The sequence below is a fragment of the Sturnira hondurensis genome, unplaced genomic scaffold (genome assembly GCF_014824575.4).
Source record: "Sturnira hondurensis isolate 20B ecotype Veracruz unplaced genomic scaffold, ASM1482457v3 Scaffold0001509, whole genome shotgun sequence".
In the NCBI taxonomy this organism is placed as follows: Eukaryota; Metazoa; Chordata; class Mammalia; order Chiroptera; family Phyllostomidae; genus Sturnira; species Sturnira hondurensis.
The window spans coordinates 5,826,049-5,842,787 of NW_028074140.1; the positions used below are offsets into that span (position 1 = coordinate 5,826,049).

General features: G+C 43.2%; 1 protein-coding gene across 1 annotated transcript in view; it reads right to left on the reverse strand.

Moving 5' to 3' along the window:
- Positions 1 to 16,739, reverse strand: part of SNX24 (sorting nexin 24) — a 138,652-nt gene that overhangs the window by 57,795 nt on the left and 64,118 nt on the right. Inside the window, exons 2-3 of the mRNA XM_037028867.1 lie at positions 16,276 to 16,359; positions 2,965 to 3,069 (exon numbers count right to left, since the gene is read on the reverse strand). Coding sequence (XP_036884762.1) covers positions 2,965 to 3,069; positions 16,276 to 16,359 — 189 coding nt within the window. The remainder of the gene's footprint in view (positions 1 to 2,964; positions 3,070 to 16,275; positions 16,360 to 16,739) is intronic.

Consider the following 16,739-nt stretch of genomic DNA (forward strand, 5'->3'; position numbering starts at 1 on the left):
TAGCCAAGATGGCTCGACCCCACAAAGCTCTCATTCAGAATCAAAAAGCAGATAAAGAGCTTTCCAAACAAGAAGAAACTAAAGTTCACCATCACCAAGATATTATTACATGAAATATTAAAGGGACTTATTTAAAAGATCAAACTATAAACAATAAAATGGCAAAAACATTTAAAACATAGGGAAGCAAAAATGTTAGCCAGGTTGATGGAGTGTCAGACATGGCACCGGCTTACCAGCTCTGTGGGGGTAGGGTTTAGAAAGGGGACAATGGCCTTTCTTCACCTTGATCCCAGATACTTCAGCTTCTCCCTGTATATCATTGGTGTCTTTCAAGCTGCTACCCTGGTGCTGGAGCTCAAAGGGAGTGAGTCTGAGTAGGTGAGTCCATGTGTGAGTTCTTTACGAGGAACTACTTGGGGCTCCAGAAGTTTCTTCCATAAATTCAAACCCCACTGGTTTTCATAGCCAGAAGTTGTGGGGATTTATCTTCCTGGCACTGGGACCCTGGGTTGGGGGCCCTGGTGCAGGGCTGGGACTCCTCGTTACTGAGATATTTCTCCCAAATTTTTATCCACCACATGTGGGTGTGGGTCCAGCCTGTTCCGCATCTGCACCCCTTCTACCAGTCTGGATGGATGTGGTTTCTTTAATTCCATAGTTGCTAGACTTCTACTCAGCTAGATTTCTGACGTTTCTGAGCGATGGTTTACACTTGAGTTTTCATTTTGAAGTGGTTGTGGAAAGAGGTGAGAGCCATGTCTGCCTCCCCACCATTTTGACTGGAAGTGACACCCCCAGGGATTTAGCTGACAACAAATTGAATACTAAATGCACAACAGGAAACAAGCCCTCTCAGTACTCCAACCACATCTTTCAAGCCCTGTTTCAGAGACTAGAGAATTCTAAGCTCCATTTGACTGTCACTGTAAACTCCTCTCTGTGCCAGATGATTTTAGCCGCCTATTTATATTCGAAGTACAAACAACTTAAAATGTTTACACTGAGGAGTAATGGAAGTCATGTGTCAAATACAATGGGAGGGATTAGAATAAAGCTTTCTTCGAAACTAAAGCTTGAAGACACACAATATCTTTGGAAAATCTGCCTTACCAGTAAGAACGCATTGTTTACCTATACCATTTAATTATAGAGAACATGCATTTTTACCCTTTGCATACAATGTTTAAAGTCTTGTGTTTTAGTTTTTGGTTTGGTTTTACTCTGCAGTATTGCCTGAAGCTCTGGATGTCTATTAGCTCCATATCCATACTCTCAAAGCACACAGCCACACACTTTCCTGTCATTTGTGGTCCCCAATTCCTTTAATGTCCCACTCCCAGGGAGAGCCAGTGGAGAACTCACCACCACGTGCAAAAGCAAAAGGGCAGAAACAGTAAAGAGAGCCCTCCTCGGATGCTCTGAGGACTGCCAGTTGTCAGCGTTCCTATCCGAGCAGAGTAAAGACCAGGAAAACTACAGAAGGCCAGGAGAGACTGACTCAGCATCTGTCCACAGGGAGAGAGTCCTTGGAATCTATCACTAAGTACAAGCCTTTAGTGACAGCTTCTCCGCAGCCTCTAATCACCAGCTATTCAGGTAAAATCACTCAGAAAAGTTCTGTAGAGGAAATAGTCTGCTGGCTTAACACAGCTCTTAGCTGCCCTCCTGAACAGAACCCAACCCAGGGTCAGTGCTAAAGGGGTCAGGAAGGTATCCATGGAAGAAGACAGTCATGGCCTGCAATAACTTTGACGTAGCATGTCTTATATAAGGATGGATCATCATGGGAAATTTGTAACTCTTAGGTGAAGTCCAGCTTGTCTTTCAGAGCCAAGACTCCCCAACCCCTCATCTTGTACTACCTTGGTCCTTCTCATGCGTCAGCCTCTGAAGGAGGCTCTGGGGTCCTGCACACACAGCTGCCACATGCTGCTGCCACCCCCCCCCCCGCCCCCGACCTCATCTCAGCGTTTGCCCTNGGAGGAAGACAGTCATGGCCTGCAATAACTTTGACGTAGCATGTCTTATATAAGGATGGATCATCATGGGAAATTTGTAACTCTTAGGTGAAGTCCAGCTTGTCTTTCAGAGCCAAGACTCCCCAACCCCTCATCTCGTACTACCTCGGTCCTTCTCATGCGTCAGCCTCTGAAGGAGGCTCTGGGGTCCTGCACACACAGCTGCCACATGCTGCTGCCACCCCCCCCCCCGCCCCCGACCTCATCTCAGCGTTTGCCCTGGGCCGTGTCCTCTGGGTAATGATGACCATACTGAATAGTCACCTGAACCCTCTAGGTTTTTTGTTTTAAATCTCAGAGAAGCTGACACTCTCCTTTTGCTTTTCCTGTCACTCAGCAGAGAAAGAGAACTTCGGTCCACCTTATGTAGGTAATTCTGTTTGCAATTCTCAGTGCTGAACAGAGCAATCTACTGCATTCTTTTAAAAACATAAATTCTGGTTTTCAAAGAAGTTGGCACTGCATTAGAAGCAACTGGTATACATTCATTCTCAATTTGATCCCACAGATATACTAGCCAGGCCCACTGGAAATTACTTAGTTTCTCTCACTATCTCCCCAGCACCAAAAATTTAAATTATTTAGTTTCTCTCACTATCTCTCCAACACCAAAAACTTAAAGGGAATACTATGAGAAAGCAATGAATCTATTTTGTAGAGCTGAATTAAAAAAACAGCAACAACAATGGACAGATGCTTTTGACATCAGTTTTACCTTTATACTAAATTTCTATTTCCCTGATCCACCCTATTTTAAATAGAACCTAATTAAAGCTGAAAGAACCAGCTAACAACATATCTATAATTTTAAACTTTATTTTAATCTAGAGTGTTTGGTTGCTTCTTATCTTTTGTATTTCACCCATAAGTCATGAGAAAAAACATTGAGCTAAATGATTACTTAAACTGCATTACATTAATTGAGGATGTAAACACATCTTACCTGCAAATATGTTTCCAAACCTTGTCGTCGTTGCTCCAACACTTTTGGGACCCAGTTCCTCACATGTTTAGAAGGGATTTCGGGAGTTTTGATACATTTCTTAAGCTGTAAAGACAGAAACAAAAAATACATAGAAAGTGTCTCTTGATTATAAGGACATTATGACAGGAAGCCAATAAAAAAGTAAAATGTTATTTCCAACAAAAAGATAGAGGGAAATATAATAACACTGAAATTTTCAAAAAATTCTTTACTTAGCTGCCCTAAATGTTCAGATTTCAGGATAAAACTTTTGTCTTTTTGGTAGTTGTTGCTACTGTTGTGCATCATCGGTATTTCAAACTGGAATTTTTTTAAATTAAAAGTTGAGTAAATAAATTTTTAAAAAGTAAAACGTTTATAATTTTCCAAATTAATACAATGAAATTTTGTTTGCACGAAGTACTTTTCTGATGAAAAGTCTCTCTACATATTTTTAACATAAAAAAAGCAAAACAAGCCCTGGCTGGTGTAGCTCAGTGTAATGAGCGCGGGCCTGCGAATCAGAGGATCGCAGTTCGATTCCCAGTCAGGGCACATCCCTGGGTTGCAGGCTGGTTCGCTGCAGGCCAACTCCCAGCAGGGGACCCACGAAAGGCAACCATACATTGATGTTTCTCTCCGTCTCCTTCCCCTCTAAAGATAAATAAATAAATAAAATCTTAAAAAAATAAATAAAATAAAATAAATTGTTTTAAAAAAAAAAGCAAAACAAAACGCCATTGTTCATGCTCATCACACTGTAAATGCCACGTGAGCTAGACAACATCTGAAGAGTTTCCTGCAAGTTTCATAATAAAATGAACTAAAAACCAGAGAGACTGATCCTTCCAACATTCCTAAGAATTGGGTCCAAATTCTGTTCATGAAAACTGAATGATGGTTCTCAGCGAAGCCTTTTGGGGCAGCAGTTTGAAGGGATGATATAAAGAAAAAAAGTTCTAGTGGAAGTTGAGGTAGAAACACCTGTGTTAGGTGTATCTACTCCAACCACATCCTAAACCTGGAAATATTACTTTACCGGTCAAGGTGCTTTGCCTATCTGATTCATAATGTAGAGATTATTGTAGACTATCCAGGCAGGCTCACTCACATCAGAAGAAACCAGATAAGAGGAAGGCAGGAGGGTCATGGTCACTGAGGTTGGGAGTGGCTTGCTCTGACAGCGCAGGGCGGGTCAGGAGCCCAGGCCACCTCTGGAAGCGGCAGTGGGAAGGAATGGGCTCTCTCTCAGAGCCGATGGACACCTGGATTCTAGCTCAGTGAAACGCACTTTGCACTGCTAACCCTGAGGAGTGTAAGGTAAATTGGTGCTGTTTTAAGCCACTAAATTCATGCTAACATGCTACAGCACCAACAGGAAACAAACACTGTCCCCAAAATGGAATGAATTAAAATATTCTAATTAAAAACTTGGGAAATCTACTGAGATTATTCCTTTACTACACACGCAAAGAAACAGAAAATGAACAGTCCAACCCCAGCAGCTAAAACTGTAATACAAAATTCTTCCCACGCATTAGTATTTATTCACCATTAACCATTCTAGGCTAAAATTTGTTGCATGTCATGAAAGAAAAAGGAGCCCTTGTGCATTTCAAAGTTCAGCACTCCTAGTGCAAGATGCCAGGCTGGACCTGTGTTGTCTCCTTGCTCCACACCTCAAGGGCCATTAAAATGATAGTGGGAAAGTGCTAGCTGAAACTCCGAACCTATTTTTCTTATCGTACTCACCAATAGAACTATCTTATTGATAATAATAATGAATTCTGTTAGGTTTACCTAAGAAGCTAAATTTTCCAAACTCCCCCTGCAGAGAGTGGAAGCCAAAGGTAACCAGAAGTCACTGAGAAGGGTTCTTCATAGAAACTTTTTTAAGGTGGCGCAAACTCAGCTGGCTTTTTGTTTCTACCCTACCCCCTTTCACCTGCTTCCTTCTTAAAATGTGACCACGATGGCTGAAGCTGTCACGACCATCTGCCATCATGAGGCAGCTCTCAGGATGGAAGCCAGATGGTCCAGGTGACTGTACAGATAGAGAGAAGGAGCCAGCGTGCCCGACAGCCTCTTGGAGCTGCAACAGCCACAACCTGCCTGCCTCCAGATTTCTTTCTTTACTTTTTTTTCTTATTTGTTTATTTTTAGACAGAGGGGAAGGGAGGGAGAAAGAGAGGGAGAGAAACATCAATGTGTGGTTGCCTCTTGCACATACTACTAGGGACCTGGCTTGCTACTCAGGCATGTGTCCTGAATGAGAATCAAACTGGTGACCCTTTGGTTCGCAGGTGGCACTCAGTCCACTGAATCAGTTAGCCAGGGCTCCAGACTCGATTTTTAACAGGATAAAACTCCGCCCCTCCAACATTCTTTTAAAGGTTACTGCTACTTGGGCTTTTTTTTAACCTGAACTTAATTCAGGTAGATATTTTTTTTTAAAGGAAAAAAAAAAAAAAGAAGGACACCAAGGGGAATAGGACACAGAACAATGAACAGAACAGGACAGGGAGAAAGGGGCAAACACCAAGAGAGATTAACGAATTTCTACAAAGCAGAAGCATGCCAATGGAGAAAAGAGGGCAGGGGAAGCCCCAGTCCAGACCTCCTCGGGAAAAGGATGACATTGGGTGGGACTCCAGTCTTCCCAGCAGCCCTGAGAGGCTGTGTGCTCAAGACCGGCATGAAAGCAGGTGTTGGACCACACCTGTGCCACAGCACACGCTATGTCTACCCACTGCAGCAGAGTGACGGGCAGCCTGGTTTTATCCCTCACACACACACTCCACCCCATTAAAAAAGGGTCAATACCCCAAAGGAAATGAATGAAGTGTGTGGGTTGGACAAGGGTTTTGCCATTCGAGTTCTCATGGAGTCCCCAGCCTAATAGCTGGTGCTCTCCCCTCATTCTCTACAATGAAGCCCTTTAGTACCACACCTCATAGAAGGACCACACTTACACACCCAAAGCAAAGGATCCAGTGACAAATACCCAGAATAATTAATCTCATTGGGTGGAAAGCAGCACTATGGAAGGGAAAAGACAAGAAAAACAAATGGGACAACTAATCCCAGAGGAAGAAACATAAATCAAATAGCAGAAGAAATCTTTAAAAATTCTATTAGTATCTTCAGGGAGATTTGAGAAGATACAGGTTGTGTGAAACAAAAACAGGTTGTTACAAAAAAGAAACAATCAGAGAATAAGAAAGAGACGCTGGGAATTAAAAAACATGACAGAGAAATGGAAAAATTAAAGGAGGTAGAATATAAAATGATAGAAGTCTCTCAAAGCCTAGAATAAAGAACATGAGAGAAAAGGTAGGTGAGAAAAGATAAGGCATGTACAGAATGAATCCAGGAGATTTTCCATAAAATTAATAAGCCTCCCATAAAAAATAAGAAAACGTTCTCAAACAAAAATATTTTTCGTATGGCTTCGTGTATACCTTCAGATTAAGAACTCATTGAGCACCTGCATAATACAAAACAACAACCCACACTAGTGACATTTACCTGTGGAGATTCCAGAATATCTAGGACAGAGAGAAAACAGAAAAAAATTAGGAGGCAAACGAAGGAAGCAGAACGGCAGTAGCAACGGACCTCTCATCAGCAGCAGTGGATGCGAGACCAGTGCTCCTGGAACCAGCCCCACCACCAACCAAGTGAGAGAGAACAAATGCATTTGCAGACGTTCAAGGACTCAAAGAGTTTACCTCCCATGCCTTTTTTTTTTTTTTTTACACAAAGTTGAGCATGTAATTCTAGGAAACTAGGATTAAAGCAAGAAGAGAAGAACAGGGTCTGTCCTTGGGGCTCTATCCCATCAGTGTGGAGAAGGGAACTTCAGGGACAGCTGAGCACAGAAGCCTAGAGAAGCGTTGGTCCAGGCTACAGAAAAAGGCCAGGGGACTGGAGAGGGGAGCCTGCTGGGAGATGCTTGATTTGATGCAGTAGGTAGTATGGAGGAGGACACATTTTAGGATTTGTTAAATAAAGTGCATTATTCTTTTGTCTATTAAAAAAATAAGTTCCAGGGAAAGCAAAGATTCCCTGAAGAAGGTCATGGAACAGAAGACGCTCAACTTTTCCAGTGTTATTCCAGCGTTAGAGACTTGTGTACCGGGAAAGAGACAATAAAAAATCAACACGTTATTAAGACAAGGTGAGGGCTGATAGTAACCGAAGGGGATGTGTGTTGGGCAGCTGAGGAAGGCGGGTGCGAGGTGGGGATGTCTGAGTTGGGACCTGACTCGTGCTTGGGAGGGAGCCAGCGAAGGAGCTGGAGAAGGAAGGTTGCAGCAGAGACAGAGCAATGGAAAGGGAGGCCCAGGCTTGGTGTTCAGAACACAGAAAGAAGGAGACGGGTTTAGAGAGGTGGCAGCTTCGGATGCTGGGGGGCCTTGGAGGCCGAGGTGGGGTTTGCACATCATTTTAACCACGAAGCAAACTGAATTCCGTATTGTGCTGTGTATAATGTACACCCACATTCTTGTGCACATCATACCTGGGATTATTATACCCGGGGCATGAAGTCATCATACCCATATATAATGCGCACCCTTATTTTTCCCTCAGAACTTTGGGCAAGAAAGTGTGCATTATAATGGCAAAAATAGGTATCTTGAGCAAGGGAATGGCCTGATATAACTTTTACTTTAAGAGACCATGCTCAATTCCACCAGTGAGATGGACTATGGGGGGCTGGAGTCACAGCATGGAGACCTGTCCAAAGCTTCTGCAGAAGTCCAGGTAAGAGATGACGGTGAACTGGACTATGGTCTTGTTAGTGGGGGTGGGAGAAGGAGAAGGTTGCGGAAGTATGGGGGGAGTAGAGGTGACCAGAATGATTTCAAGACTGTCACTGTTTTAATGTTTTGACATCACCTGGCAGCCATATCTTGGGTGACCTGCCTGTTGCTACTGAAAGGTGACAGAGTGCCAGGTTTTGGCAGGAAACACTAGTTATCTCCCCCAATTCACGGTCTCTCTCTTCTACAGAATAGAGCTCCTAATTTTCAGCTGAGTACCTGATCTCCCAGAAAAAAGGACACATTTCCCAATCTCCCTGGAAGCTATGTGTGGTCATATGACTGCATTCTGGTCAAAGGCATGTAAACAGACATGGATATGTGGCCTTCAGGAAATGGTCTTATAGGGAAGGACTCTCCTTCTTTCCTTTCCAGCTCCCTGTTGGGTGAACTGCCCACATCATGGCTAGACCTGCAGCGGTCACCTTCAACCAGGAGGCGGAAGCCTCATGTTGAGAACAGTAAAGCCACAAAGGCTGGGTACCTGATGATCACGAAACTGCCACACCAGCCCTAGACATTATGTGAGAGGAAAATAAAGGGGTGCTAATGGCCCCATTATTTTGGCTCTGGAGTCACTGGCAGCCAAATCGAATCCCATGTGAGTACAGACATGGCTGATACTGCCAAGTGCAATGCCGACTACCTCCTTCTTCTTACAAAACCATCCCAATGCCATTCAGTATGCCAACATATAGAGCAAAAAAGTCTCAATTTCCCAAGTTCCCTTGTAATTAGAATGGCCATGTGACAGAGCTGTTAATGAAACATAGTGTGAGTCTCCTGGGTAGGGCTCCTGCTTTCCTCAAAAATAAGCAAACAAAACAAAGGGGGCTCCCCTTCCCTCCAGAAATGTGGGAGCCACGTCTGGAGGGACAACAGCTGCACTGTAACCAGGGTGAGAGCCATGTGCTCAGGGAAACGAGGGGAGGCAGAAAGGAGCCTGGATCATGGGGAGCGTGGAACTGCTCCATTAGTTTGGATGCCTCCCTTTAGTTTTCTTGAAATATGAGAATAATTCATCTCTCACATTTAGAAGTTTCTATGATATTTAGTCAAGTTTCTATATCTCACCAAAGATACTCCTGACATAAAGGACTTCATTGTGCAGTTCGAACTTTAAGTGAGAGAAGCCCAGTAGGTGTCCAGGTGGAGGTGATGTGCAGACAGTTGGAGGTGAGTCTATAAACCTGTAAGTCAGAACACATGCGTGGTATTCAGAGCCATGGAGCTACAGGATACGTCACTGGGAGGTAGGTACAGACGAAGGGAAAGGGCTGAGACAGGCAGAATCCTAAGGTTGCTCCCAAGATTCCTGCCTCCTGGTGTATACATGCCTGCATAATCTCTTCCCTGGGTGCAGGTGGGACCCATGAATAGGATGAAATACTCACTTTCTTGATTGGGTTACATTATATGACAAGCATTACATTATATGACAAGATAGTCACTTCCTTGATCGCATTACATGCTGTAAGACCCAGTCCTAGCAGGCTTGGAAGTAAGCTGACAGGCCACCTGGCTAGGACTTAGGTGGCCTCTAAGAGCTGAGAGCCATCCCTGGTTGAGAGCAAGAAAAAAGGGACCTCAGTTCTATGACTGTGAGGAACTGAATTCTGCCTCAATGAGGACATGACTCTGTGAAGAGGACACTAAGCTTCAGATGAGATCACAGCCTTGGGGAGCCTTGGTTTCAGCCTGGCGAGGCTCTGGGCAGAGAACCCGGTACACCTGAGCCCAGACTCCTGACCCACGGGAACTTTCATGACACAACTGTATTATTCTGAAGGGCTAAATCGGTGCTTTTCCGTTACGCTGCACTAGAAAACCAACACATGGGTCACGGTCTGAGATATCCGACTCTGAGGGGCAGGGCAGGCAGGGAGGAGGGAGGAGGGAGGGGTGAAACTGTACGTTAAGCCAGGAAATGTTTCTAGAAGGGGCACGATCATACTGCCCAGCTGGTGCTGGGAAGTCAGAACGACCCAGTAAAGAGAGCGGGAACGGGAAGGCAGAGGCCCCTTGCCCCAGGAATTGTACTAGGAGGGAAGGAGAGCAGGGCATGAGCGAGGGAGGGAAGCACAGGGTCAAAGGCACCCTGTTATATTTTGTTAAATGGCAAATATATCATATTTATTGATGACACTGATCCAGTATTGAGAAGAGAGAGAAAGAGAGGGGGGCAGGAATTACGACTGAAAGAGAATGTATATTATATCCCTACTTGTGGTATTTCTTCAACCAAAAAACCAAGAAAATGCTAAATTCTTCTGTGGTAAAAAGTTCAGTAGGTTTCAGTGTAAATATAAAGTTCCTTTACCTATTGAATCACACATTTCCTATATTGCGGAAGAGAAAATCAACCCCATTATCTGTCTCTCTGCTTTTTTGTTGCTCTTGTTTAAATCTTGAAGATACGGCCCTGAAAACATTTTTTTCTTTCTATGTATGTCAGGAGTCCTAGGGAAGCCGATCATCACAGCTGCTGGGATCTGTGACGGCGTTTGTAGCTGAGTAATGAATTGCTTTAGATGAGGAGAGACAAACCCGAGACGATATGTTTCCACTAGGGCTCAGCTGCTTATAAGATAAATAACCCCCTGCCAGTCCACACGATGATTAACTGTTCCGGCCTCTCTGCGTCCAGCCAAACGGCCTTTTGGATCTCCACAGATAGCCAGCAGATTCCACGATACCAGAAACACAATCCCCTTCGCCTGGCGGGACCACTCCTTCCCCTTTTCTATTGTTGGAGGAGTTTACGCAGAACTTACACAGACCTGGCATGCAGGCATTGACTCTACACCCATTTCTCCACAGAAAGGAACAGAAACGCTTTCCCCAAGCGTATAAATAAAAAGATGAAAAGAAATTTAAAGTTAAGAAAAGAATGAGGGACATCGGGGGTAAAATTCGATCTTTTACCCCATACTGTGACCCCTATGTCCTCAGAACTCCCTGTAGAGACACTACACACGGTGCTGTGCTCCTGGTTTAACCCCATACAGCAGCTTTTTGGTTTCTCTGAAATACGTGTTTCATTAATTAAATATGAACATGCAATTCTCAAGCCAAAGGCAGGGAATCATAAGAACAAGGACAGTTAATTCGGGAGTGAACCAGCACCGTACTTCCCTGAAACCTTTGTGAATAAAAGGGTGGGCTGGAAATGGCAAGACATGGCAGGAAGGGAGTAAAACATGCTCCGAATTTGCAAAGGTTTTTCTCTCCACACCCATGGTTTCGGGGTTAGGGAGGTGAAGCTGCTTGCAAGGACCACCGTTTAAAGTTGGCCATAGCAGCAGGGTGTGAACAGGTGTGGCTGGGGCATGGAGAGAGCATGAATAAGATTAAGGCTCATTCTATCCTGACAGCCTGAGTCTTAATCTTGTCCTGACGGAGGACACCCTAGACCTTTATTTTTTAAGGATAAGATGCTAAATGTGAACAGAGAAAACTGGTGGGGGGGTTGTTTTGGTGTCAGTGTGGTGGTGTCTTCCCAGCAGAGCTGCAAAGAGAAGCACACGTATAACCTGGGATTAAAGTGACAATGAACTAAACACCCACAGTAAAAATTATTCTCGTCAACAAAACAATGCTCTAGACATCCATAAATATGAGGTCTGTCCAGGATGTATCCAGCCATGTAATATGAAAAATGGGAACATTTACTGAAGAAGACACAAAGATACAATAACACTGTACACAGGACAATGACACCTAAGTCCCCTTCAAAGTAGGCACCTCAGGACCCTGCATTTCTCTCTATCACCATGAGCTGCCCCCTAGTATTTTCCTGAATCTCACCGAGGGTCTAAAATCTCTTCCCTTTCAAAGATGGTTTTAGTTTTGTGAAAAGCCAGAAGTCACAGGGCACCAAACCTGGGCTGTAGCAGGGCTGAGTCACCTGGGTGATTTGATGTTTCACCAAAAATCTCTGCACGAGATGTGATGCATGAGCAGATGCACTGTCATAATGAAGCTGCCATTCACCAGTTGCCCATAGCTGCAGCCTTCTGCAGCCATCCAAATAATTTCCATGGAGGAATGTTCAAGCTTAACGCAAAATTTGATGCAGATTCACTGCTCAGCCCACTCAATCATTTTGAATATGAGGGCCACACAGTACACACTCTCTCTCAACAGCATCTACGGCCCCCACGGGCTAGTATAGTGAAGTCATCATTGTTCACACATGTGCATTCCAGTCCACTCTCCTTGGTTGCCAGGTCACATCAACATCACACAAACTGTTCTCATTATATTAACAATGGCTGGATTTTTTTCCAGACAGATCTCACATACATGATATTCTCCAAATATCCCATTTGCTAGTTGGTCCAAAAGCTGTGGGTTATTGTTAAGCTGATTAACAAATACCCCATTTGCCACATACTTATTAATGCCTAATATGTGCCCAACAGTAACAGGCAGTGAGGAAAGTACAAAAGATGAGACGTGAGCCCTGTTTTAAAAACGTATATTGTAGATGGAAAAACTTAGGGACAACTAAGTTTTAATCATCTCTGAGATGTTTTTAATTTAAGTGGAAATTTCTATTCTAAATGGAACAAAAGTCCAAGAACAAAAAGATTAGGGAGTAAATGAAACAGGGAAGAAGGAGAACCTGAAATGTCTTAGTTTGGTGTGAACAGATGTGAACACGAAGGGAAAAACATCCAGCATGGCAAAGACAGGGAAGTAGTGAGTTTCACATACAGGGGCACAGGAGGACATGGGCTCGGCTGCCACTCATGTTTTCCTAGGTGATGCAGAGAGAAATAAGACTGGCCTGTAGAGTGATTTGTGAGGTCCCCCCTAAAGATGTCTATGTCCTAATCCCTGGAACCTGTAAATGCATTACCTTAAATGGCAAGAGGCACTTTGCAGGTGTGATTAAATCAAACATTGGGAGATGGGAAGATTATCCTGGATCATCCAGGTAGGGCCAATGTAATCTTGACAGGGAGTGTCAAAGTCAGAGAGAGGAGATGTCATGATGGAAGCAGAAGTTTGAGTGACATTCCTGCTGGCTTTGAAGATGAGAAGAGACCATGAGCCAAGGAATGCAGACAGCCTCTAGAAGCTGGAAACAGCAAAGAAACAAGGAACAGAGCCCTGCTGACACATTTAGAGTGAGATGATAAATGTGTGTTTTTTAAAACAAAGTGTGTGGTGATTTATTGCCACAGCAACAGGACACTGTACAGGGTTTAAGATGATTGCCCTCAAGAGTCACTGTCTGCAATTTGGAAGACAGCACAGACCCACTTCAACACAGTCGAACAAAGGAATGAAGATGAAGACCGTGTTTCAGGAAAAGTAGTCTGCTGCAAAAAATGAAAAAGAAGACAAGGATCCAAATTGTAAAGAAATACTTTAGTAAGACCCTGTACTGGGATGGTACAAAATGGTACCTATGACAGAAATCTGGAAGAGCAAGTCAACAGGACTTGATGACACTCCGGACACAGAAGGTGAAAGGTAGGAAAGACCTCCAAGGTGTCACACTTTGTGGCTTCAGCGCATGTGATGGGGGAGGACACGGGGGTTGTGTCTAAGAGAAACCTTAACAACATCACCATGCTGGAGGAACTCTTCAACGTCAGCAGGCGTGAAGAGGACCCAGAATGCTGGTTTAACATGCACAGCACTGGGCGCGGCCACAGGCAGTCTGATGCTGCGTGTCTGGGTGGCACCCAGGCGTCTGGCCCTCAGTGAACACTGTTCTGATGCGGGTGATTCGGAGTTCACACTTCTTAAAACACCAATCAAGAAACACTAAAAGGAAGTGGAATGAAATACTCATTACAGCTCAGGAAGAAACAACTACTCTTATGTAAAATCTGCAGGGGTAAAAATTGACATATTAGACGACATAAAAATTTAAAACATTTGTAAATTAAAATAAATATCATCGCCAAAATAAAAGGGTCCTTGGTGAAAAATACTTTCAGCAAATGGCTAATATTTTATTAACAGGCCACACAAACTAATGAGCAAAACCGACTGAGACCCCTGCAGATAAATGGGAAAGCATGTAAATAGAATTCCAAAAAAGAAGGACAAGAATCGTAAACAAACCATAAGAAATACCAATTAAAGTAGCAACAAGGCAACACAGACTGCATGCTAAATAAACAAATATCATTTGGGGGGGAGTATTCAAAGTTGATGAGATTCTATGGTACTTTCATACTTGCTGGTTGCATTATAAATCCTTTATAACCATTTTTGAAAGAAAGTAATTTGGCAATACATATCAGGCGCTACAAAAATACCCATACATTTTGACAGAAAATGCTTCTTTTAGTAATGTAGCTGTAGGAAACACTCTTGAACGTGGGGAAAAATTACCAGTAATGAAGACTATCAATTATTGGAAGTTTACCGTGTGATACACATGATTTAATTGAGTCTGTAAAACAATTCAATGAAGTTACCACTCTAATTAGTCCCATACTGAAAATGGAGAACCTGAGGCACTGCAAGATCATGTGACATGTTCCAAAGACTGAAAGAGCTGAGAGAGGTAAGGACAGGCTCCGAAACATTCTGTTTCCGGAGCTCGCACACTTCAGTTCCACACCATCGTTACCACCACGTGGGAACATGGTTCGCACAGCAGCATTTGGTCTACTAACAAATGCAAGAAAAAATGCAAAAGTGAAAGAGCTGAGAATTTCTATTCCCTTAACTCTGGTTGGCCTGATAATATAAGAAGAGCTAAAATTATTAGCAGAATTGCAGAAATTGAGATAAGTCCTACAAAATCTGGGTTTTTTCCTGACTGTGAGTTTCCAAGAACTGCCTGTAATCACTGGGGAGAGGGTCCTCTTCTGCAGAAGAAAAGAGACTGTATGGGAGGAGAACAGGGTGAACGACCCTCTACTCCAGGGCGGGCCTAATTGGCAGTCACCCAGCTGTGCCCGGTGTGGAGTGGGTCCCCGAGTACCAGGCAAGGACAGCTGGGCTGTGCTGGGGTCATGGAGAGCTGGGCGCTGACTGGGTGGTTCGGAGGGAGTCCAGACTCTGGTCCCCAGAGGCCGGGCAGAGGATGGAGTTCTGGTTTTATCTCACTGCAAGGACTTCTTTCATGAAGCACCTACTGGAAATCTCTCTAGAATCTGTTTCCTTGAAAAACAGTAAACAAAACAGAATTTCCTGGGAAGGAAGTGAAACCTATTCCAGGCTTGTTTCCCTTGGAGGCCTCTGGGTTGGAGGTTTGGTAAAGCTGGCGAGCAGCACCAGGCCCACACCTGTGCTCACCTGTGTTGTTTCTTTTGGAAGCAAATTTGAGTGTAACACAGTTTTAATCCTAACAGAAAAGTGTACAGGTAAGTTAGAGCTCCTCTTCAAAAGAAAACAGAGAAACAGTCTCCCTAATTTCTCAAGAATAGTTTATTAAAGTCTCTTCTCAGAACTCTATATTCTCCTACCTAAAAAAAAAGTAGGAAAATTCAATTTTGAAAAATGCTGAAGAACTTTTAATACAGAGTAAGTACATTTTCACATTATTTATACACTGACATTTCCCAGGGAATTTGAGGCATGTTTAATGAAATTAAAAGAATAGACCCTTTCTTCCCATCTAAGTTTTTATCTAAGTAACAAAAGCAAGGAAATTAAATTATGTCATACATTTTACATATGTGTATATGTATACACATGCCTATATATAAACATATACACACATGAATATGTATATGTTATTAAGGAAGAGTGATAAAATTGCAATAACTCATAGATACTGATTTTCTGGGCAGTTTCACGAGGTATGTCTAGGAGTAAGATACTTTCAGCACCCCAATGATAATTTGTAATGTGCAAAACATTAAACTGGGGGTACAAAGTAAGAAAGTGTTTACCTTTCTACATTTTACAGTCCACTTCTCCAAAAACTCAGCTATTCCTTTTTCATTCTTGCCTTTTGTCTAAGACTTTTAATAAAACACCAGTCCTAGCAAGTGGCATTTATAATCCAACAAAAGGCAGGAACCTCTTTTTCACATGTTGCCCAAATGGTCCTGTATATGTGACATGTGTATTTTCTTTTCTGGGTACATGTAAGTATGAGTTGATGTTAATACATTTCTCCCTATAAAGTAAAATAATCATTAGCCTTTCTTCTTTTCCTGTTTGTAAAGCCTGTTAAGCAAATATATTTTATGGAGAAACAGGTCTGATGCTCACACCTTCTGAGCCCACCACCCCCAGCACGCTGCCAGCAGCTCGCCCTTGCCGGCTTACATCCGTTTCCCTAAGAGATCTGAACAGAAGACCCACCTGCTCAGAAAGCACCTATAAAGAACGAAATAATGCCTTTTAAAAGGAAATTCATATCACGATAAAAGAAGTCATACTGTTCCAAGAACTATTTGGGAGCCCCAGAAAGCAGTCTTAATGTTATACCATTTTCCAAATAGAGAAAAAGGCGGCGGAGGGGTTGGGGGGGGGGAGTTACCTTTTTGTGCAAAGCGTGAAATTCGCTGTACCTTTTCTCAACAAAATGTTTTCTTCCATTCATTAGCACTTCTATCTTGAACACCTAGGAAAAAAATTAAAAACATTAATTCCACCAGTTCGAAACCTTCAATTGTCTGATGTGGTAAGTTTGTGACCATGATATATTTCATCCCTTTAATTACAGTAGCTGATGCCCCAAAACCCAGAAGGCTCAAGAGACCCTGGGCCCAGCAGCACTGATTAATGAGCACGGGAGCCGAGTGCTCACTAACAAACCGCAGTACCCCCATAAACGTGTCTAGAAACAATGCAAACCTAAATAAATGCCTTAACGTACACCTTAACTTTTTCATCACAGGATGTTCTTCTCTTCACATTATTTCACCAAACACAGATGATGGTATTGAAATAGAAAGGTTTACACAGCAAGAGTGGTAAAAATCGCAGACCCACAGCACGCTG